At 44.2% G+C, this 25,385-nt stretch overlaps 1 protein-coding gene across 1 annotated transcript in view; it reads left to right on the top strand.

The window, feature by feature from the left end:
- The window catches only part of itfg1 (integrin alpha FG-GAP repeat containing 1), a 210,236-nt gene that overhangs the window by 65,819 nt on the left and 119,032 nt on the right, over positions 1–25,385 (top strand). Inside the window, exons 8-9 of the mRNA XM_080729991.1 lie at positions 7,600–7,690; positions 12,538–12,635. Of these exons, the coding sequence (XP_080586117.1) occupies positions 7,600–7,690; positions 12,538–12,635 (189 nt within the window). The remainder of the gene's footprint in view (positions 1–7,599; positions 7,691–12,537; positions 12,636–25,385) is intronic.

Consider the following 25,385-nt stretch of genomic DNA (forward strand, 5'->3'; position numbering starts at 1 on the left):
CGTGTGCGTGTGCGTGTGTGTGTGCGCATGCGTGTGCGCGTGCGTCAGTGTTCATTTTGTTGATTTAGACCAAGATTTTTATATGTAGTACACTAAGACTATTTCAGGTGACTAAAATAGGACTAAAACTAAATGGTGTGTTATTCAAAAGACTCAATCAGAATTTGCTGTCCAAATTAACACTGGTATGTATGTACATTATGTATGTATGTACATTATGTATGTATGTAGGTATGTACATACGTACGTACGTACGTACGTATGAACTGTAACAATACATTACTGTTATATATGCCATGTTGTTCTACCACAAATTGCACATTTAAGCGTAAACTGTATTTGTAAACAATAAAAGAGTATATCCGCACACTCGTAGCTGCCGATGCAAACGTTTTATTAGAACACCGAGAGGACCAACATTTTGGACTGACAAGTTGCCTTCTTCAGGGTAAAGGGAACAACTACACATCGGATCCTAACAGCTCATTACAAATAATGTGTTTGACATTTTTCACCACCCACTCGTAGTCTCACCAAAGCACTTCCCCCCCCTACTCCTTTCTCTCCTCTTCTCACACTTCTATACAAAAAGGCTGCTTCACAACAACATGGATTACTGTACATTACTTGTTCTCAACCTGTGGACCTGGGCCCACTAGTGCAGCGGTCCTGAACCTTTTCAGGCCGCGACCACCAAAATAATCATATTTTAACTGGGGACCAGTTAAAATGCACTAGTGGGCCATGAGAGTATTTGCAAAATAAAAATAATTGGCAAAACACAAAGATGTTAACGATAACCCATAAAACATTATAGGACGACTTCAACCATTTTCCACCCATCTGTATGTAATTGGTCCTCGCTAATGTTCATGATAAAATGGTACAATTGTATCTACTCTGTGTCTCAGAGGATGTTTTTGGTTTATTTGTTATTAATGTAAGAACAACTGCTTCCTTTATTAGCACACTAACTTTCCAGGAATAGAAATCCTGCAGTTTCTATTTGCTTGAATTCCCCATCGATGATGTTACTGTTAGGTTGTTTTCGGAACTGCCCACAGCCCTCCTCTGGAACACAGACTGAGTAGACAATAATGGTACCATTTGTTGAGAAAAATGAACACGTCCCGATGGGACTTCTTTCAATTGGGCGCTGACCCAGAAAAGGTTGAGAACCCACTGCGGTGATCCACACATGACTGACAGTCATGACAGTAGTCCACAGACTTGCTGCACACTTTACCCAACTGATATGGAAGTTTATTGTCTCCACCAGCCGAAGGCATGGGGGAGAGTATGTTTTCCTCTTCGTCGGTCCGTGTGTCCGTCCGTGCGTGCGTGCGTCTGTGCGTCCTCGCAGTTTGTGACCACCTGATCTCAGTCGCCGTTGGCCCGGTCGCTGCCAAAGTGAGCACACACATTCCCTGGATGCCAATTCAGAACCTCTGCCCTGCATTTTTCAAATGAGCCTGTTCTAGCGCCACCTAGTGGCCGATGTTTGCAAAACACATTTCTGTACTCTACTCTTGCAGATTTTGTCAAAAAATCCTACAAATCGGTAGGCAGTATCTTGACAGTCATTTGATCGACACGGATCTGTCCGATTTTGCATATTCCATCCTGATTGACTAAAATTGACTTCCAAAGTTTGTAGGATTGAGCCGTTTTGAACAAAATGCCTCAAATCACAAACGCAAAGTGCAACTAGAAGCAGTGTTCTTCCGAGCACAGGTCTCCACCAGGCCGTGCGTCCTGGTGGTGCTACTGTATAATAGGCCAATGTAAAAAGGGTGGCATATGTTCTTCACCTTAGATCTTTCATGGCAATCGGACGCTGCATGCATGATTTCAAGCATTGTGTTCCAAAAATGTGTTTTGCTAAAGTCTACCTGCTGGTGGCGCTATAACAGGACAATGTTAAAAAGGTAGCATTTGTTCCTTGACCTAGTGGGAATATGTGTGGCAAAGGTCACGGTAATCGCAAGCTGCGTTGATGATTTGAGGCATTTTGTTCAAAAACGGAGCAATCCTGCAAACTTTGGAAGCTAATATTAGCCAATCAGGATGGAATGTGAAATATCAGACGGATCGGACTTGATCACATGACTATAGAGATACTGTGTACCGATTTGCATGATTTTTGGATAAAATCTCAAGGAGTAATATCCAAAAATGTGTTTTACATAAGTCGGCCCAAAGGTGGCGCTATAAAAGGCTGATGTGAAAAATGCAGGGCAAAGGTTTATCCTTAGCCTCTAGGGAGTGCGCTTACAAAGTTTGAAACTGATCGGTGGAGTTATAGGTAAAACCACAAATCGGGCTGTTATAGCGCCACCATGAGGCTGATAAAAAAAAAATAAGTGGCATTTCTTCCTCGGCCTAGTGGGAACGTGTGTGCGCGATTTCATGATAATTGCACTTTGCGTTTGTGATTTGAGGCATTTTGTTCAAAACGGCTCAATCCCACAAACTTTGGAAGCCAATCTTAGCCAATCAGGATGGAATATGCAAAATCGGACAGATCCGTGTCGATCACATGACTGTCGAGATATTGCCTACCGATTTGTAGGATTTTTGGACAAAATCTGTAAGAGTAGTGCACAGAAATGTGTTTAGCAAACATCGGCCACTAGTTGGCGCTAGAAAAGGCCCATTTGAAAAAATTAGGGCAGAGGTTCTAGATTGGCATCCAGGGAATGTGTGTGCTCACTTTGGTAGCGACCGGGCCAACGGCGACTGAGATTTGGCGCTCACAAACTGCGAGGACGCACGGACGGACGCACGCACGGACGGACGGACGCACGCACGGAGGGACACACGGACGGAGGGGAAAACATACTCTCCCTCAGCCTTCGGCTGGTGGAGACAATTATCATGAAATCGCACACGTTCCCACTAGGCCGAGGAAGAAATGCCACTTTTTTTTTTAAATCAGCCTCATGGTGGCGCTATAACAGGCCGATTTGCGGTTTTACCTATAACTCCACCGATCAGTTTCAAACTTTGTAAGCGCACTCCCTAGAGGCTAAGGATAAACCTTTGCCCTGCATTTTTCACATCAGCCTTTTATAGCGCCACCTTTGGGCCGACTTATGTAAAACACATTTTTGGATATTACTCCTTCAGATTTTCTCCAAAAATAACACAAATCAGTACACAGTATCTCTATAGTCATGTGATCAAGTCTGATCCGTCTGATATTTCATATTCCATCCTGATTATATGGGTACCAGGGGTCTCCATATATGGGTAGGTACCAGGGTTCTCCATATATGGGTAACTGGTCCGATATACATCACTGGCCAGATAGCCAGTCGCCCTGAGGCGTCTTACTAGTATATATAACTCTATGCTTTATACTCTATGAGTATTTTTTTAGCCAATGAGGAAGCAGCATTCTCTGTGACCTCACCTTTGTAGAGTAACCCCAAAGACTTTATACAGAGTAACTCCAAAAACCTTAATCCCCATTGACTTAAATGGGAGAATGCAAAAACAGCAACCACACTCGCAATTGCCCAGAATTGCATCTTTCTAGTAGTTTCTTTTGTTGTTGTCATGGCTGCCAGTTCCCACCTGATGTTGTGCGGGAGTCCTGACTGCTCCAGGCCGTACCGAATAATTGCTAGCTTGCACAATGTCTTCAGACTAGGACTTAAGTGTAAGATCTGTAAATAACGACAGATGGGTTGTGTATGGTTGGTGTATCCAAAGATCATGATTTGATCTCCCACCTTGGAACCGAACATACTACGACCCCAATCTGGTCCTTCTCCCTTGGGCTCACACTTTTTCCAGGTGAAGGTCTTAGGATTGAATTTCCACAGATCATTAAAGTGCTTTCTCAGACGAAAGTTGAAGCCGCCAAATATGTACAGCTCTCCATTGTAGGAAAAGGCTACAGGACTTGTACGTCCTTCTGGGAGAAGCTCTGCAGAAGGCATGCTCAACCAGCAGTTGGTCTCTGTGTCAAACACTCTGATGCTGTTTAAGTAACCTCTGACCCCTCTTCCCCCAAATACAAATATCTTTGTCCCGTTGATGGTGGCAGAGTGACGGTATGAATTAGGTGGTAGAGTACCTCTGGTTTTAATTAAAGACCAGATCATTGTGGTGGTGTCCAACTTGTACATGTCATTAGTGTATACAGTACTGATGTGTCCTCCATGTATATACATGACCTTCCCAGAAACACAGGCTGAGTGGTCTGTCCTACCCTCGGGAACAATCCCAGAAATCCTGGGTTTGAACCATCTGTGAATGTCAACATCAAATGCATAAAGGTCGTTGTCATGCAAATCCCCATTGACGCTAAACCATTTGTCATCACTCTCCCTTATCTTACAATTCACTTTCCCCCCCCAGATATATATTGTATCTCCTATAACCACAGCTGTGTGGCCCCAGCGCAAGGAGGGGACCTCAAGTGGACGTTTCCATCTCCCAGTTGTCACCGAGGGCAACTTCATCCAGAGCATAGACACTGTGTTGAAGACATGCACATCAATCTGATCCATGTTGTGGGCCGTCTCGTGGTGGAACCCTCCAAAGTGGTACACCATGTCCCCCACTGGCACTGCAGGACAATAAATCTTTCCATTTTCTGGATGCACCAGCTCTCTTTTCAGGGACACCGCCCAGCACAACATTTTCTCTCACAAACTCTCTCTCTTTCCCTGTCTTGTTGGTCTCTGTCTCCTCCCGTAATTTGTCTGTCTATTCTCTGTATATGCCGCCTAAGATCTCTGCGGTGGTATAAATACTTGATCTCAATATCTCTGTGGCACTTTCACATGTCTGATGTCACTTACAACATGTCATTGTCATGTTTGTACATGCCGATTTGCACTGGTGTCCTAGTCTGCAAACATTCTCTCTTAAAATGACATCCAATACCTGAAACGTTTATGAGTAACTATTTATCGGTATCACAATGAAAACTCAAACTCAAACCAAGTATGAACTAAGCGGTGCTATTAACGAGTTAATTGTGGACTCGCTATAGCTTTTTTTGGCAACTAGCTAGTTCCAAATTTTTTTGAGCTACAATTTTCGTTAAAACTTCAACTTGTTCAGCTTTACACATTTATGTGTGCTTGTAATTTTCTCATTGAGTTCAATGGACCTTTTTCTAACCTTTTCTATAACCCCCAAACCCCCAAGAGTGGTGCGAGCTTGAGGATTGGTTAAGCTCTCCTGACCCCGCCATAAGAATCAATATTCACACAGCGGCCAACTTGGATCACATGACCACATCGGGTAGCAAGCAGCCTATCAGAACCTCAAAACAGCATTTTGGAAATCACATATGCCCGTTTGTGTCCATCTGGCATATGCTATGCTACGGGCATAGACGGCCGCTCTCATGGCCCTATACTGTATGCCTCAATATTATGACATCGGGAGATAAGCGACCGTTGGTCGCTTATCTCCACAAATAGGCCAAAAGTTTGTTTTACCAATTATTACACTCTATGTGAACATTTACATCAACAAATCCCAAGTACTGGTTTTTAGGGGTGCTGAGTGTGGCGCAGCAGCGTGTCATGCATTTTCTGCAGGGCCTTGTCACACCTTTGCCCTGCTCATATCTCCGCATCAGTATGACATCACACTGCTGACATCAGTATGACATCACACCGTACACAAATGACCCTTATATAAGACCGGCATTATCTACCGACAGATTAGTAACAAGATGTCAAAATCGTTGAAGGTTGAATCTCCAGATATGGAGATAACCAACACATCCCTCCATATATGGAGATAACCGACGAATCTCACTAAGTCTGACCTCACAAGCCCCATATTTGGACACGAACAACATATAACTCCATATATAGATATGGGAGTCTTACTGGTATTAGCTAAGTTTGCAGGATTGCTCCGTTTTTGAACAAAATGCCACAAATCATCAACACAGCTTGCAATTACCGTGAAATTTGCCACACATATTCCCACTATGTCAAGGAACACATGCTACCCTTTTCACATTGGCCTGTTATAGCGCCACCAGCAGGTAGACTTTAGCAAAACTCATTTTTGGAATGCATGCAGCGTTTTTTTCAAATCTTTTTTCAAATCATGCATGCAAAAAAAAATCTAATCATGCATGCAGCGTCCGATTGCCATGAAAGGTCTAAGGTGAAGAACATATGCCACCCTTTTTACACTGGCCTATTATACAGTAGCACCACCAGGACGCCTGGCCTGGTGGAGACCTGTGCTCGGAAGAGCACTGCTTCTAGTTGTGTTTGGTTTGTTTGTTTGTTATCAGTAATCTGCTTGTCATCTTTTGATAAATAATGTGTCTGTGATATCTTTGTATAGTTGGCAGCTAGTTGGGAAGTACAGCTCAGTTTATACCTCAGTGTGTTTGCACTGGTGCTCTCTCTCTCTATCTCTCTGTCTCTGCCTGTCTCTTTCTGTCTGTCTGTCTGTCTGTTTGTCTGTCTCTTTCTCTCTCACTCGTTCTCTGAATCTCCAATAAATCAGTAATGTTGGTCTCAGCAGGATTTGATCTCCCACTGTTCATAGTCACAGCTGTTACATTAGCCGCACGCACGCACGCACGCACGCACGCACGCACGCACGCACGCACGCACGCACGCACACACACACACACACACACACACACACACACACACACACAGACCTCTTCACATGCATTTATTTTCTTGGTCCCTACCCTCTTCTCCGTCTCTTGTTCCTATTCCATCATCCATTGTGGTGGTGTGCTGCTTTGTCTCATTAATGTTTCTGTTTGGCAAACATAAAGTGATAAGATGGATGAATGTCTATATGAAATAGCGTACCTTAACTCTCTACGCCTGTTCTGTTCTGTTCTGTTCCTACGCTCTTTGAAGTCTGCAGTGGTGGAAATTACATTTTCTTAATTTAGTAAAAGTGTCAATACCACAACGTAGAAAAAGTACAAGTATGGTATTATAAATGGTAGTATTGGCATCAAAACATATTAAAAAAGTTTAAGTATTCATTACGCAGAATGTGCCATTTCACAAGTTTTCGATATATATTGAAATATTTAAAGAAATAGCCAAAGTATTATAGCCTATGCTTATTGCCTACATTATAGGTACTTAGACTGTTATTCGTCTCAGGTACTCAATTAGTATACCCAATACACCAAAAACTACACACGTGTGTGCCCTGAGCATCACACTGATAGGAACATAAGAATAACGCAATAAAAGTGTTAAAAGTCAGTTGAGAATTCTGAAGTAAAGAACTCAAAATTGTGACAATGACAACATGCTGATCAAACGGGGCTGTGAAGATCATGACGTTTTACTTGGTGATCAATTGTCATACAAATAATTGTGATCAATGATTTAATCGTGGTGTGTCTGTGTGTGTGTGTGTGTGTGTGTGTGTGTGTGTGTGTGTGTGTGTGTGTGTGTGTGTGTGTGTGTGTGTGTGTGTGTGTGTGTGTGTGTGTGTGTGTGTGTGTGTGTGTGTGTGTGTGTGTGTGTGTGTGTGTGTGTGTGTGTGTCTCTCTCTCTCTCTCTCTCTCTCTCTCTCTCTCTCTCTCTCTCTCTCTCTCTCTCTCTCTCTCTCTCTCTCTCTCTCTGTCAGAACGGGAACTTCAGCAAGAAGACAGAGGTGCTGCCACCCGCTCGCCCAGACAACAGCGAGATAGTGGGACAGTCGTCATTTGTCGATTTCAGTAAGACTGATTACTCTGTCTCACTGTGTGTGCGTGCATGAGTGTGTCCGTGTATTATACTTGTGTGGGCCAGATGTCTTCACAAGCATCGTAGAAGTTGAGAAACAGACATTGTGAGAAGCATGTTCCTGGTTTGTTTTATGGTTCACATTGATTTGGGGAGTTATCGGCCTACAACACATTTAGACCTGAGGCCGGTTCTGTGTGTGTGTGTGTGTGTGTGTGTGTGTGTGTGTGTGTGTGTGTGTGTGTGTGTGTGTGTGTGTGTGTGTGTGTGTGTGTGTGTGTGTGTGTGTGTGTGTGTGTGTGTGTGTGTGTGTGTACTCATCTTGGGTAACAGATCTCTTTGTTGAAAATAACACATTGTGAGCTTTTAGATCTGCTATTTACATCAAATCTTCACCTATGATGAGTCTGACATGCCTAGAATAGGGATGGTATAGGCTTCATGTGGTAGCCAGTATGTGCGCTTGTAGATCTGCCAGATGTTAGGCTTCATGTGATAGCCAGTATGTGCGCTTGTAGATCTGCCAGATGTTAGGCTTCATGTCATAGCCAGTATTGCATCATCTTACTCACACAACACATTCTTCCCCAAACATGTCATCAGGATGTCAGATCTCTGCCAGCAGTGAAAGCAGTGATACTTCTGAAGAGACGTCGGCAGAATCACTTTATTCATCAATCTCCATATGTACCAGTACTTCCATTCATAAAGAATATGAAATATCGTCCTCCTCTCAGCCACGATATTTCATATTCTTTATGTATGTACTGTAGGTTCATATAGAAATTAATAAATGAAGTGATTCTGACTCTCTGCTGACATCTCTTCAGAGACCGTTCTGAGAAAAGAACGGATGTCGGTTGTACTATTTTGAAACATGTAGGACCCTCAAGATATTAATAATACTAGATAGTACTTGGATACATAGTAATAATAAAAGCCTTGCGGAGCCATAGAGCCTGTCTCCTGTTTCTGTAGCGTGAGGTCGTAGGGACCCTCAAATCCAACCCTTGATGCTGAGTGCCAAGCAGGGAGGCACTGGCTACCATTTTATAGTCTTTGGTATGACCCCAGCCACGGTACCGTATCTAACCCCCGACCTCCCAGTCTCAGGGCGGACACTCTAACCACAAGGCTACTGAGCTGATACATATTATACCTGGAGTGCTTGGATAATAATAAGTACTTGGATAATAATAATCATACTTGTAGATAAATTAGATAGATTTATGCTATTAAATCTGGTCACTGTCAGGCAAAAAAGTGATTTGTAATGTAATTTGAATGCTTGCCACATAATTTGTGAGGCATAGTGTACACACACACACACACACACACACACACACACACACACACACACACACACACGCACACACGCGCGCCCACACACACATGCCCAAAATTAGATACACACACACACACAAGCAGCCACTCATAGAGAAATAGGCAGAGATTAATCAGCTAATCTCTTGGTAGCTAGTGGGGTCCATTAAATATTTAGTGAACAAACTTACTCTCCCCAAATTGGCAATAATGTATGAGTGAGAGGGGGGATGACCTATATGGTGCGTGTGTGTGCGTGCACGCTCGTGCGTGCGTGCGTGCGTGCACATGGTGCATGTCATTGCTCAATGGTAAAAATGTCCTCTTCAGTTATCTGGGCAGTTAGTCTGTCCTGTGCTATTTCTCTGTATATCTGTCTTTTCTCCGCCGGCCGGCCCCCAGGGATCCTCAAAGAGGTTCCCAGGGGTCCCCGGCAAAATGTGTTGATGTAATATAGCATCACAATCGGTTTAACCACTTTAACCCTATTTTATAGTTAGGTTATTCCAATCCAGGGGGAAAAAAATGAATTATTCTGGAGGTTCCCGGCACAAAATCTTATCAAATGGCGGTCCAAATGAATATGGTGGCCTTGACATGAAAATGTTTGAAAACCACTGCTCTCTAGGGCAAATATCCACTTACACTTATCTCATAATCTGATATGGATCGCCCTGAAATAATATAGAGAAAGTGAGAAAGTATACATGTAACTGAACATAGGTGCTAATGGGATCATCGATTTAAAAAAGAAATATGAATATAGATGATTGGAGCTACAAAGAGAGGTGTCGCTTACTTAGATTCACCAAAGAGTTTTGAAACCCCTGGGGGTCCCCGGACCCCACTTTAAAGGAGTGCGAAGCCATGCTGGCTCTAGAGCCTGCTAGGGCTTTTAGACTTGGTGTGTGCGTGCGTGCGAGTGTGCTTGTGTGTGTGCACACGCCAGTGTGTTTCCACTAAGGAACCGATACACCCTGTCAGGCTAATTGTTAGTATTGCTGCAGTTTGCATGCTTGATTGTGTGTCTGTGTGTGAGTGTCCATTCTGGGTTGTGTGTGTGCGCGTGTGTGCATGTGTGTAGGTAGTACTGTTTCTAGCACTATGCTCTTAATAAATGCACAGCATATGCCAGACAAAACAGGCCATCTGCCTTATCTCTGAGGTAATTGCATTTTTCAAAGTGACAGCGGGTTTAATGCATTATTCATTATTAGCCAGGGTACAACACAACTCCTTAGCCTGTCTGTCAGCTATAGCTTTCTGCAGCTACTATACCCTACTGCACCCACTGCAGGTAGTCCTACCCCACTAGACCGACTGCACCTTCCAGCTAACCCTACCCCACCTAGCCTACTGCAGCTTATCCTGCCCCTAGCTAATGCCTAAAGAGGAATGAAATAACCATCTATTAATTAATCTGCATGATTTCTATGTATTGCTTGATTTTAAAAAAAAAAGTATTTTGGTGCAAATGCAAATGATCCGTTCCCCAGAGCCTCAAGTTATGGATTTCAGATAACCGATTTGCATAATTTAATATGCATCCTGCAAAATGATGCTATAAATCAGAGACACAAAGGTTTGTTTATTGAATTAAAAACCTACACAGGCCTCTTTTCATTTGATACTGTGCTAGATGAATGGTGTTGAATTTTTACACCTGTTTGAACTGGTGGACTTAACATGAGTCGTTAATAAAGCATGGTATTCATTAGGAATGACTAAATGAACGATGACTCATCTTCACTTTGACCTTCCTGTTCGACAACAGATAGTAACATTCTCCATGACAGGTTGAGTAATGTCTAAATGGTCATGTGTGCTGTTTTTAGCTTGAATTCTATTCTGTTGTGAAAATTTGACAAACCTTTCCAATGGTATCTGTTTGTCAAAGAGCTTGCTGTCAAAGGAATCGCTCTTTGCTGGATGACACACTTTACTGAGGCTGGCAGAAGGCACAAATGCAAATTGCCCTGTGCAACTTTTGTTTATGACTCCTAAAAGCCAGAAATGCGATTCCAATATCTATTTAAATATTCCAATGTTCAATGCCAAAAACACAATGAAATCGCAATTATTTGCATGACAGTGAACCGTCAATTAAAATGTCATGAACCCTACACAGCCGGTAGGCAGGTATCTGAACTGCCCACATCCCTCCTATGAGACACAGTAGACATAAATGCATGCCATCTTCTGAAGATAAGGTTGAAAATGGGTGGACTGGTTCTTTGACTTGTATGTGCGTACGGTACAGCATATGGTGTCAGGTGTGGCCTGATGGCTACTGGCCAGTTATGTCTAAGTTGCTTTGTGGTATATGCTGGTGGTGGTGTGTGGTGCCTCTTCCAACCTCTAGTCTCTGCAGGGGTGGGCAAGATTATGCTCAGCTATTGTTTGAATTGAAAAGGAAACTGCCAATTCCCACATATGCACAGTAACGCTAACCACTTGAGGGACTTAATGCAGTGGTTCTCAGACTTTTTCAAGTCAAGGACGCCAAATAATTATAATAATAATAGAAAGGTTATTGTTTGAATTAAAAGGAAATATGTCAATCACCACATACTGTATGTACAGCAAGACATTTTTACTTGAACATGATATTTCCAGTGTTATGATGAAGCTTAAGTGCAGTGTTTCCCAAACATTGGGTTACAGACCCGTTTGTATGGGTCACAAATCAATATTTGTTTTGCTTTCCCACAAAAAAGCGATGCGATGGGTTTTAGGCCCGTGGAGCTGCTATTCTGGGTATTTTGGAAATAGGCTTTAACTGGTTAACGCATTTCTTTTTTTAATACGTTTTATACGTTTGGGTCTCAGGAAGACACCACATTTCTCTTTTGGGAACCTGCTTATTGTGATATATTTTGGGTAATGTCTTTTAGAAGTAGGCAAGGTTTAGGAGACAGACCCGCGTCCTTGTGAAGAACGTCCTCACCAAGTTAACTTGGATAACCTTCTCACAGTCACAAGTTCACAGCTTACATGTTGTACAGTATCTGTCTGGTTCTGCGTGGAAAGGCAAAACTGGTGTAACAGCTCAAAATATACCCGGGGTTAGTGGGCTACTCTGGTTTATACCCCAGGGTATATTCTAGGCTGGTCCAGTTTGTACCCTAGGGTATAAGACAGGCTGGCCTAGAATATACCTCTTTAGTCCAGAGCATACCCACCTTGTGTTTTTCATAAATATTTCTGTATTTTATATATGTTAGGCCACTATGTAAATGTGGCTACTGTCTTTCACACACTATCTCTGTACATCATGGTTGTGGTGGATCCTGGGTCTGTGTGTGTGTGTGTGTGTGTGTGTGTGTGCGTGCGTGTGCGTGTGCGTGTGCATGTGCGTTTGCGTGCGTGCGTGCGTGCGAGCATGCGGTACATATGGAATACTTTGCATTCTTATTGGTGTCATGTTCTATGAATGCCAATGTACCTCCACTCTGCATATCAACACTGTATGTCTGCATTCTCTCTCTCTCTCTCTCCCCCTCCCTCCTTCCCTCAGATGGTGATGGCTTTCAGGATCATCTCCTGCCAGTATGCATGGATAGCCAGTGCCAGCGCAGTGCCATCTACTTGGCCAAGCAGGGACAACAGAAAGAGGTATGTGCACCAGTGCTTTGTAACGCACGTACTGTATACGGCGTCTGCTGATATCATGTGCCACGTTCTCCCAACAAGGTGACAAGCTTACCCAGTGATTACCCAGTGATTCTTGCCTCAATTCTTCCACGTCATCCGCTACACCTATATTATTACTGGGGTCATACTACTATACATCGGCCAATCAATCTCCTGGCTAAGAGGCACAAACGCTCTGCCATGCATTCAATCTCCTGAAAACACAGGAGACCCACGGGTTAACATACAGATGTCTGTGGATGTTTGGGTATCAGATGGTTCGTCCAAATGGCCATTCGGCTGGTCATGCGAAACACAGGCCAAGTTTTAGGCTGAACAGTCGGACGCTGTCCAAGTTACGCCAGGGTCCATTTTTTTTGTGGCAGACAGACAGCATTATAGTATAGATAGATTGATACCAGTAAGACGCCTAAGGGTGAAAGGCGACCATCTGTCTTGGCCATATTGATTGATTGATTGAAGAATTTATTTGCAGTTTGCAATAGAAAAAAAGTTTAGTTTCATGACAGTACAAATCACTGGTACAAGGTCAACTAAAAGGAGTTCCTAGAAAGCCTTACGGCTTATTTACTCAGGAACCACTTTATGTATCTCATATAACATTGAAAGACAGACGGATAGAACATAGTACTTTATCTAGGATAACATCAATTTCAAAAGCAGAAAAAGGATAACATCAATTACAACAGCAGAAAGAGAAAAAAAGGGGGGTGGGGGTGGAAGCATGGGGGCTTAGTCTATTTACAAGTCTCGAGTAGCAGCCGCCTGAAGGTGACTTTTCATACCAATTTTGAAGGAGGCTAGGGATTTGCACTCCTTTAACACCTTCTAAGCCTGGTCGTACTCCCTCGGACTTCCTACTGGGTCCCATCAGCCACACGTCTATTCCCGGACTTTTGATATAAATGATAATAATAAAAAAAAAAAACATCGGCCATTCTTCTCGGTGTCTTTTTGGAGCTATCTGAAACGGTTAATATGCTCTCACAGTCATTTTCTGGTGCTGGGTGTGATACTCGTAATATCCAGCAGGCCACGCCGTTGACTCACATTCTGGATGGATGGCTGGCCAGGAGTGGCCTCATACTCTCCCCAGTGTTGAAACTCGACAAGAAGGACACACAAGATGGCTACTCTTTGTCTCTGTTCGTGGATCGCGGTTTCAATCACGTTCGGGCGCCGCTTCTCTATCGCTCCTTTCCCTGCTTCGCCGCACGTAAACGAATGGAATTGATCTCCCCTCCGCCTCGCCAAAGTAAGATCGCCGACCTCTGCAGGATGAATATGTACGCTGTATCGAGCACTCCATTACGTGTTGTTATCATGTGGGCTTTGTTTTTTTAAAATATGTTTGTAAATAAATGGCTTATTTCTTCGGCGCTACCTCTGTTCAGAGGGTTCTGCCGCGGCTTGCAACGTGTTAAGGCTTGCAGAAGGGCGTTCCACATGTTGGTGGTAGCCTTGTTTAGTGTTAAATCTACGTTGAACATATTTAGTGGAGCTGCCTCTGGTGTTGTGATCGTGGACATCCTTGACCTTAAGGAAGTAGTTTGTCAGGTACATGGGTATCTTGGAGGTGTAGTGTATGTTGTACACCAGGCCCATTGCAAGATGCTGTACTCTGTCAGCTACTTTGAGCCACCCCACGTTTTCGTGTTGATGATTGGTAAGGTGGGCCCGAGGAGTAAGACCAAGCACGACCCTAATTAGTTTGTTCTGGGCTGTTTGGAGCTGTAACTTTAAGGCAGCTGGGGCATCGCGATACCAAACGAGGATTCCGTAATCAATGAGGGGCCGAATAATAGCACCTCCTAGGGTCTTTCGAGATTTAATATCGATCAGCGGGGCAACCCTTTGCAAGAAACGGATTCGTAGGTTGACTTTTTTTCACTGGAAAGGTTAGCCTCCAGGATGCAACCCAGGTAGCAGATGTGGTCTTTTCTTGTTAACACAGTGTCACCTACTTTAATTGTAAAGTTCTCAACTTTGCTGAGTTTCTGACTAGATCCAAAGAGGATACATTCAGTTTTACCTAGGTGAAATGAGAGTCTGTTGTCATTGAGCCAGGTGCAGATCATGTTTAGTTCACAGTTAACACAACGGAAGCCAAGGTTTCTAACATTTCTAGCTGTTGCTGCTGCCGTCGTTCACTTACGCTTTATTTTGAAGAGCCTCGGAAGCTTCGTGCGTGTGCACGTGAGTGTCCACTGACGATTGAGGAAGATAATCCCTTTGTTTACAAAAGCTCGCAAAACTATAATAGCGAGGCAGATAAAGTGCATATTACAGGTGAATCGTTCACTTGCGGATACAAGCACCAAAATTGGCACACATACTCCTTAGGCATTGCTCTTTTCAGAAAACCATCTGGCCAAAAAAAAAATCAAGATGGCGGCCAATTTTCATGATGGCCGCCATTGAATATACAGTAATCTTGCATTCCGCAATAAAATCCCATAGACTTGTCCTATTTGAATAATTTTGGTGTCAAATCATACATTTATCACTATGTAGAATCCAAATTTGGACCCATGGACTTACTCAATGGCTTCCTTGTACCATATATCAGTCCCGGAATCTTAATATTCTGCTAATAGTGTGGTGCGATGCGTCCAAAAAACAGCTCCCGTAGGATTTTTGTGCTAAAATTGATCTTTTTGCAGATCCTGGTTCTATAGAGTCCAAACTATGAGAAAATGATGGGTGTCAACTTTTCCGGACCCCCACCCCCTTTCTGGGGGTCATCTAGTTTGGGACCTGCATGCCAGAACAGTACGCCAGCCAGTTAATGTCCAATTTTCTTAATATTAGGGTTGTTTTGTAGGTTTTAAAACATTCTGAGTTCATTTATTACACTTTTGAAGCAGCCAGAATAAGCTTTCTGACTTTTGGTTGGGGTCTTTCCTCACCTGGGACCTCCCCAGATGGACCCCTGAGCCTTTCTCAGTACTCGCTCTACTCCTGCTCCAGAACAATGTCATATTAGATCATAACTTTTTTTCTGAAAACAAAAAAAAGTAGTAACAAATACCAGGGGTCTTCCACAGGGGCTTCGGGACCCCTGGGGGTCCTCGGAGTTACTACCTAGTGTGATAAGAAGTGTACTTCTAAGGATTTCTTTGCTAAAATGTATTTTTTTACTGCTTTGGCTTTTATAGGGACCAAACTGTCAGAAAATGATGGGTGTCAGATTTTCCTGACCCCAGCCCCCTTTCTGGGGGGTCATCTATGTTAGGACCTCGCAGAACAGTATGTCACCCAGTTAATGTCCAATTCTCATAATATTAGAGTTGTTTTGAAGGTTTTAAAACATTCTAAGTTCATATATTGCACTTTTGAAGCAGCCAGAATAACCTTTATGACTTTTGGTGGGGGTCTCTCCTCACCTGGGACCCCCGGAATGACCCCTGAGCCTATCTCAGTACAGTCCTTGCTCTGCTCCTGCTCCAGAACAATTAGATCATACTTGAAGCATAAAAGCTTTTGTACCTGTACCTGGGCTCTGTAGCTAATACCAGGGGTCTTCCACAGGGTCCGGGACCCCCAGGTGTCCTCAGCGTTACTACAGGGGGCCATCCAAACGGCTGTTTACCCATATATGGAGACCCCCTGGTACCCATATATGGAGGTCCATGTACTGTATATGGAGATATGCTGTGAGAGCCCAAACATGCTTACTCAGTTATTTGTTATGTGAAAGTACTATGATGTCCATGACAACTGACAACATACCCTTTTATGCCCATACATGGAGATCCCTGTCTGTAGAACCAGTCACACAGATATGGGCTGTCTTGGCCATCTGTCTTGGCCATATATGGATTCTGTTAGTGTGGTATGTGGCCAATGTGGCCTCCATATATGGGCATTCCCATATGAAGTCCTGTTAGATATGGGCTTAATATTGAAGACATCAGGGAACTCCATATATGGACCTTGTCATACATCTTGAATCTATGACCTCAGCATCAAAGGCTGGATTGGGGTATGTCCCTGTGACAAACTATTATCATGTCCACTAGGGGTACTTAATGTACATCAAGCAGCCTCACAGAAACAGGACATAGACTCCTGCCCTATGAGCCTCAGGGCTGGGCAGTGGGTTGCCTTTGGCCAAAGACAGAACTTAAAGTGGATTCTGTTCATGACCTGTGTTGCACTCTTGCAGAAAAGAGCAAAGGGATGCTCTTCTTCCATGCCTTCACTGGCTGCGATGTTGTTTCAGCATTCCGCGTAAAGGGGAAGAAGTCTGCGTGGCAAACCTGGAATGTTTGTGATGAGGCTTCTGGTGTCTTCAGCAAACTCAGCCATTACCCACCTGTAGTGGATGATGAAGACCTGAAAACCTTGGAGAAGTTTGTGGTCACGATGTACGACCGATCCAGCACAGCTGAAGGTGTCAATGATGCGAGGTTGGACTTGTTTGCTCGGAAGCAGAGGCCATACGAAGCCATTCCTCCAACGCAAGCAGCACTGAAGCAACATGTGAAGCGCGCTTCCTATCAAGCGGCCTGCATCTGGAGTCAGTCAACAGTATGTCAACCAGAAATGCAGACTCCTGACAACTGGGGCTGGACCAAGAAAGGAGATCTGTGGCAGATTGATTGGACTGAGCTCCCACCCATTGCAGAGAGTTGCCAGCAGCTGACCAAGTGTGGATGCAAGTTGGAATGCTGCAGTCGATGCAAATGCTACCACTTTGGTCTGACCTGCACGGCACTGTGCAGCTGCAGGTGCGAGGTTTAGAAGCGTTGTAGTAGGCCTACTATACTATTGTACTATACTGCCTAGGCCCTAGAAAAAAAAAACTACCTCCTGCCTCGACGGGATCATCACCTTATCGTGGTGAGGCAGTTTGCGTGTCTCCATGACCCCCAGAGCTATGTCGGCAGGAGTCTTGTACTCCTGTACTCCTGGCAGGGTTACCCAAGTCGAAAAGGTCGAAGAATAGACTAGACAAAGAGTGATCCCACGGCGCTATTATATCTACCATGCATTTTAGCCGCGTCAGCCGCTGTGCATTGAAATCCGCTCTGTTGAGTTACTACATTACTACATTACCCCCCCCCCCCCCCACCACACACACACACACACACACACACACACACACACACACACACACACACACACACACTATAAACCTCTAACAATACTAAGATATACACTACCACCCATTTTATCCGAGTCAGACATAACACAAACCTCTAATTTAGCAGAATATTAGGATTCCGGGACTGATATGTGGTACAAGGAAGCCAGTGAGTAAGTCCATGGGTCCAAATTTGGATTCTACATAGTGAAAAATGTATGATTTGACACCAAGATCATTCAAATAGGACAGGTCTATGGTATTTTATGGCGGCCATCTTGAAAAATGGCCGCCATCTTGAAATTTGATTTGGCCAGATGGTTTTATGAAAAGAGCAATCCCTAAGGAGTATGTGTGCCAATTTTGGTGCTTGTATCCGCAAGTGAACGATTATTTCTGTTATCTGCCCGGCTATAATCCAAAACGGGGCCGACCATCGCGGTAAAGTGTCGCCGTGAAAACAATCAGATCTCTCCTTTCCTGGCGTCCTGTTCATCTCATTTAGAGATAAAGCCCTTCTTATGTTTCAGAGTAGAATGGAAAGTAATGTTAGCTGCCTCCGCCATTTTCTGCCTCTCTTTCTCACTGCCTGCAGCGGGGTTACGTAATGGACTCGGGTCATTCAGAGGGCAGCCAGCAGCGTGTACAGTTAACCCTATGCTGCCTCGTCTGTCAACGAGATAACTCCTTTTGGCAGGGGGACACCTAGTGGCCATAACTCGTCCCTGAACGAGTTTGGCTCCCAAGTTGTTAAGGGCCTTTTCAACCTGCAATATATGGTTCTGTCGTCTGACATCATCAATGCAATCCCTTTTATGCCCATATATGGAGATCCCTTTTATGCCCATATATATTATGGAGATCCCTGCCCTGAGTATCTGACATCACTAGATGTCACCTGTGATGCCACAGTGATGTGTCAGCCTTTTATGCCCATATATGGAGATCCCTGCTCTGAGTATCTGACATCACTGTGATGTCGCCTGTGATGTCACAGTGATGTGTCAGGGGAACCACAGTGTCAGGCATTACAGACAGAGATACGGTCAAGCTGTGACCTATGGTCGCAATTAAACATAATGTTAGTCATATGAGTCTTAAGTTCCTTTGTAAAAATGCTGTATTGAGTACTTCAGGTGGACTTCAAAAAGATCCAAGGCAAACAATTAAAAAAAGGTTTTATTTTAGCATAGCTGGCAAAGATGAAATAGTACTCACTGGTAACTAATCTGGGCTCAAGGAGCCTTCATCAGGCTCTGAATATGACAGGTAACATGTGTCATTATATAGTAGCCTCAGGGTATTCATCATTATCTGATGACAATAATAGCACGGTCAATGTCTATGGTCAATATGGTGTTCACTCCTTTTCTATTGAAACAATTTCCTTTGTAGAAACAATGTTTCTACAAAGGAAAGGAACTTCAACTCTTACAACTTATGATTTAACCCTCCGCAAAGATACCTGATTACAGTAATTATACACCCACGCAGGATTCCCGTATCTCTAAGGCGCTGTGGTCTCGTTTTATGAGCTTTGGATATCATATCCATAGCGCTCACATGCATTGTTTACTAACAACTGCAACGCTCAAACCCGATAAACTGCTGCTGTGCTCAAATGTCCTGATCTATGTTATTAGCACAAATATGTTTGCTGAAACAAAGTAGACTTCTCATGGTTGTGAACTTGTGATAACGATTCAACGTTGGATCATAATTTACTGGGTTGTCAGACACAGCCAGGAGGATCCAGCTTGAAGCTCCTAGGGCACTGTGCTATAAATGCCCGGCGTTGGGATCACTGAAGCGCTATGCTAGGGTTCTGGAAAGAGGAGCGCACCAGGGTGTCTTTACCATAGAGATGCATGGCAGACTGGCACTGCCAACTAGAAAGGCGCTCTCGGTGGACATGGCCCCTTAGTGTGACACATAGACCAATTATTTGTTTACAAACATTGAGACTGAATGCACAGCTGACTGTATCATGTAATCAATTCCCAACAGATCCCCAAACCTGTTGTTTTGGGGTGCACTGGTTATTCAACCTCCTCTTGTGTGCTAGTGAGGTGCTCCCATGGGAGCGCCCTTATCGAGACATATATACTTCATTGCGCAACGGTGTTCCACGTCAAGAGTAGCTGATATACAAACTCACATCGCGTCACCAATGCAACCCTTCTGAGCTTGGAGGTCTGCGGCTCTGCGCGCGACACCGTCGCAGGACGGAGCATAATTAGGCTTCATGGACTGCAGCTGGGCGAGCAGTAGACGCTCTGGTGATCCAGTGGATCGGGTGGGTGATCAAGAGGAGCGCTCCCTCTGTTCTGATGACGGTGAATAGAGGTGGGGTTTGAAGGACAACTGTTTTGAATCGCTATTATTGTTTACAATCAACAGAAACTAAGGATTATATATTTCAAGAGTGGGAATTTACAGTAAAAATCCTAAGCATTCTTCCTCCACACTGGGAGAAAAACGGCATCTGAAAGTTTGATGGAATGCATTTTTAAACACGAGTGCCATCCATTGCATCCTATGAACGGTGGGGTTCATTTGGTGCCGACCGGCGTGCGCATACTGGTTTATATCAATGTGACGTGGACCATTAAGGCATCTATACAGCAGCTTTTAGTGGAGTATGGTATTTCCTCATCTATGCTTAGCTCCACACTTTATAGAGTATCTTGCTAAACTTTAGAATCCCACTCTTTTCAACTTCATAAGCATTTGTGTGCTAAACGGTACCCCGGGCTTTAATGTAACCATCTGTTTTTGGCATGGAACTGCTGGGATCATCAGACAGCAGTGGCTCACACACACGCACGCACGCACGCACGCACGCACGCACGCACGCACGCACGCACGCACGCACGCACGCACGCACGCACACACACACACACACACACACACACACACACACACACAATTCTTCTACAGTGTGTAGAATTGAATAGAAAGCTTTTATTGTCATTGTAATGTACAAAGATTTAAAGTGACACCCTTGATAGGAGCATTAACCACTTGCAAAGCGAGCGTGTGGTCTAGCTAGGCGACACCAACTCAGGGCTCCTAGAATCGCTGCTCTCTTCCACACCCTCCTGTCTAACACTTTGGTCTTGAACTCTGCAGTGATGTTAGCTCCGCTGTCGCACTACAATGTTGTCCAAGTAAGCGGTGTGTCTCTCTCCCCTCCCAGCTGTGCCTTGGGTTGGCTCCCACCAGCGGTGGAAAAAGTACCCAAATGTTTTACTTATGAGTTATGACACGCATAAAAAAAAAAGTTAAATCAGGCTATCTCTTTGGCTAATATTGTTGATGACGTCATGGCGCGCCTCTACTGTACTACACTGTATGTACTGTACTGTCGGTAGGCCGGTCCGTCTCCCCTCGCCCACACTATGAAAACCAGGAAGTCGCCTTGCGGGAAAATGTCTTTTATTACTAAATCTGTGCATATAAAAATTATTGGTATTTCCAATTTTCCAATACATTTGTATCTTAAAAGTATAAATACCTCAAAATTGTACTTAAGTACAGTACTTAAGTAAATCAGTTACTTTACACCACTGGCTCCCACAGTCAGTTTGCTTGCCACCAGTTCCGGGTGCGCTGACGCAGTGCCCTGCCAGCCTCATAATGCTCTCTGATCTTGACCGTGACTCGCTAAGCACTTAAAACCTGTGTCATGGGGTCTTCAACAGGGGGGCTGGGAGCCCTAGAGCATCCTATTCACCAAAAAAAAGCAGATCTACAAGCTCACAACCTGACACACTGCGGCGCGTTTTGAGCTTGTAGGTCGGCTATTTTCGGCAAAGACTTTTGGTGTTGAGGGACAACAGAGCAGACCAAGTACAATCATACAAGAGTTTCACAGAAACATGGGGAAAATAGCACATCTACAAGCTTGCGTCGCTGTCGATCAGTTATTTTCCCTATTCTGAAATAATGAAAAAAAAAAAAAATATATATATATATATGTCATAGTCTAATAGAGAACCAGCACGTTCAAGACGCGGAGCGTTCGCCGTGCGGTGCCGGGGCACCCACAGCAACGTGTTCCAGGCGGAGCCTGGCGGAGCCCCAGACACGAAGCCCAACCGAGTTACGAAGCCCCCCTGTATCCACGAAGCCCCAAGCGGCGCGAAGGCCAGCGGTCCTTGGTCCTGCTCTTCGCCCCCGAGCGCCGTAGGCGCGAGTGGCCGCGAAGAGCGGGCCAGGGCCGCGCGGCCGGCGGAGCGCCGCGCGAGTTACGAAGCCGTGGTGGACGCAATCGTTATATTAATATTTGCCCAGGCCGTAAGGCCTGGGCAAGCGCACGATAATGGCTAAGCTAGGCTAGGCTAGGCTAGGCTAGGCTAGGCTAGGCTAGGCTAGGCTACGTAAACAACGTCGCAAATATAGTCGCAAACGAGTGACGTCAGCGCCTTCACTAGTAAATGCATAGAGTATGAGTGAATGGCTGTCGTACGCCACCTGGTGGTGATTAGTGTGTGGTGAACTACAAAACGAGCGCTCTTACAATGAACGTCCTGGGTTACCCAAACATCCTGTAACATATATATACAAACATTTAAAGTTTTGTTTTTGTTTTGGACGTACAAGGTTTGCACCCGACAGCAACGAAATGAAACTTGCTCCAAACTGCAGAATCCCCTGACTGGGTTCTCTCCCTGTTGGCTGTACAGTGTGTGTCCTGTGCTGTGAAACCTAATGAGGTTCCATCCAGGAATGATGTGCTTTGTGTGTGCTAGACTGTCTGTCTCTCTGTGAGAACACAGTGTGTCCCAGAGGACCCTCTGTCTGTCTGTCTGTCTGTCTGTCTGTCTGTCTGTCTGTCTGTCTGTCTGTCTGTCTGTCTGTCTGTCTGTCTGTCTGTCTGTCCTGAGAGAACACCCAGATCCCAGCAGGGGGTCTCTCTCTCTTAACAAAGACATCAGTCATCTCCAATAGCTGCTTTATCTGTGACTTCAGTGCCTGGGGAGATATGCACACCATGCATGCACACACACACACACACACACACACACACACACACACACACACACACACACACACACACACACACACACACACACACACACACACACTGTACACACACGCCTTTACCATGCATATACACACATGCACATACATCTTGTACATGCATACTGTACATACAGTACATGTGCGCATATTTACTTGCATACGGTACATAAATCCATACAGCATGCATACGCACAAACGCACGTACATACGCACATACATACATTTACATTTGCATGCACGCACAATACACATTAACATGAATCCAACATACACTGATGATGCTGTCAAGCAAGTCTATAGTGGAGTTTCCATAAAGCCATTTGTTGCGCATTAAGGCTTTTGCGCATAAATCTTTTAATGGAAACATTTATGCGCTTGGAGGAGGTAGATTTTGAGGCTTTATCAGAAAAACTAAATGCGCAAAAGGGAAATGGAAACACTAAGCGAATAGGTTTTTAATTAAAATGCATTGAACTCTCATATGATATCGATTTGGCTGAAGGGAGTTCCTAACTTGTTGGCGCCGTGTTCCCAACTACCGCACCTTGCATTGGATGTTTATTTTACGGCGCTGTTGTGTGCAAGCCTCGTCCGTCACATCACTCAAGTAAATCCTGGCTAACACTTTGTCGTCACACCGTGTTGCGTGCCAAAAGTGGCCGATCTACAAGCTCACAGCACCTCACATCGGCGAAACGTTGTGAACTTGCAGATCGGCCACCTTCCAGACGCAGAAACTGGATGAGTTTGGGCTGAAAAAAACAGCTCTGTGCACTGTGTGCAGGCCTGTGGGAAGTCATTTACAGCAGGTCTCCCAAGAGAATCACATTTCATCAGTGGATGGAAACAGGCTAAATTTGCCTTTTCTATTTTCTGACAATTCGCTTCCTATTTTCGAATAAGCTTTATGGAAACGCAACTATTAAAGCTATATGATATCTATCAAAATGTTTAATCGGCAACACAATGTAGTGGGGGTCCCTGCTTCATCTCTTTGTCTCAGCTAAGGGGTCCTTGGGCTGAAAAACGTTAATGACCCCGGGTTTAAGTGGTAAAACTTTTGATGCTATATTTACTATCAAGTCATTTTGCTGGGGACCCCCTATGTGTGTGATCATGTGACCCAGTGGCTTCTTTTGGGCTTGTTTTCATGGACTTGTCTGCTTGTGTCTCGCACAAACTCTGGCAGCAGTGCTTGTAGGTCATGGTGTGGTGTAACGCGCTCCGCCCCCACACACATTTTAATTTCTTGGCCTAATGAACCAGAGCCTCAGCCAGCAAGTCAAATCAATAGGAGCTGCGAGCAGCGGCTACGCCTGGGGCTCTGCGTGCGCGCGTGTGTGTGACCATTCACCATACTTGTGTACCACTACTTGTGGAATTTGAGAAATAGAAAGTTTCCTGCTCCTCACAAGAGAAATGGTAATGGTTGTTTTATGGTCAACAAAAAGCAGCCTTAATTAGAATAATTGGTCAAACCTGTGGAGGAAATAAGGAAGAGGCCTCAATGTTTTTCCAACATGGCTGCCATGCATAGAGCCTATAGGAACATAATCAGGGATAGACATCTAGGGGTTTGGGATGGAGTTATGCCATTTATACTTAGGTACCGAAAATAGCAGATCTACAAGCTTGCAACTTGAGTGTCGTAAGCTTGTAGATCTGCTTCGGGGGTAATGGTTGGAGTGGCTTTTATCTTATATTTTACTGACAACCTTGGCTGGATAAAGCTGGAACTGAATCCTTTCAGAAGATCTGCAACCGACCAACCAAACACACTCTTTCTCTCACACTCTACTACCGTATAGTATGTTAATATGTTGGCATTTGGACCTTGGAATGTCAGCATTGACATACTGTGTATACTGTGTACACCCACACACTTGACATCGTTCCAACGGCTGCACTATATTTAGCGATTAAATGTCAGAATGGCTCACCGCCCAGCAGAGCACAAACATCAATGATCTTGATTGGTTGAAGAAGCAGCTTCTCCATCAGGTGGACCAGTGGTTCTCCACCTTTTCACTCAGTGACCCCCCAAAATAATCATATTTAATATTTAAACTGGGGACCCCCCACACGGACAAGCACTTGGAATGTCTGAGTTGATGCATTACATTTTGTCTGACGGTTCCACAGATAAATATTGTGTATAGCAGACCACTATATAAGCTCGACTCAGGTTGAGAGCCACTGACGTAGACAAATGAGAAACTCACCTCAGTTTATTTCTTTTATCTTTTTTCCTGGTCTACCGATCAATGAAAGTCAACAGATGGAAAACCTGTTTGAGGCTCATGAAAGCAATTAATGTGACCACTGTACCATCGCAGGGTGGAACTAAAGGGAAGGCTTTTGTGAACACTCCAGGCAGTTTTTAAGTTACTTGATTCAGTATTTAGATATTTGATATTCAATCAAAAATATTGAATAATCTTTTTTATTTATTTTATTTTATGAAAATGTATTTTAAAAATTCTGTGACTTTTTCCAATAACTCCCTATCATGGTTAAAATTGAGTTTGAAGTTACAATGGGTTTGTATAGGAAGGGGCGTGGTCTGATAAAATGCATACCAAATATCTAAAACC

This window comes from Nannobrachium achirus, assembly GCF_963921795.1.
Source record: "Nannobrachium achirus genome assembly, chromosome: 7".
Lineage (NCBI taxonomy): Eukaryota > Metazoa > Chordata > Actinopteri > Myctophiformes > Myctophidae > Nannobrachium > Nannobrachium achirus.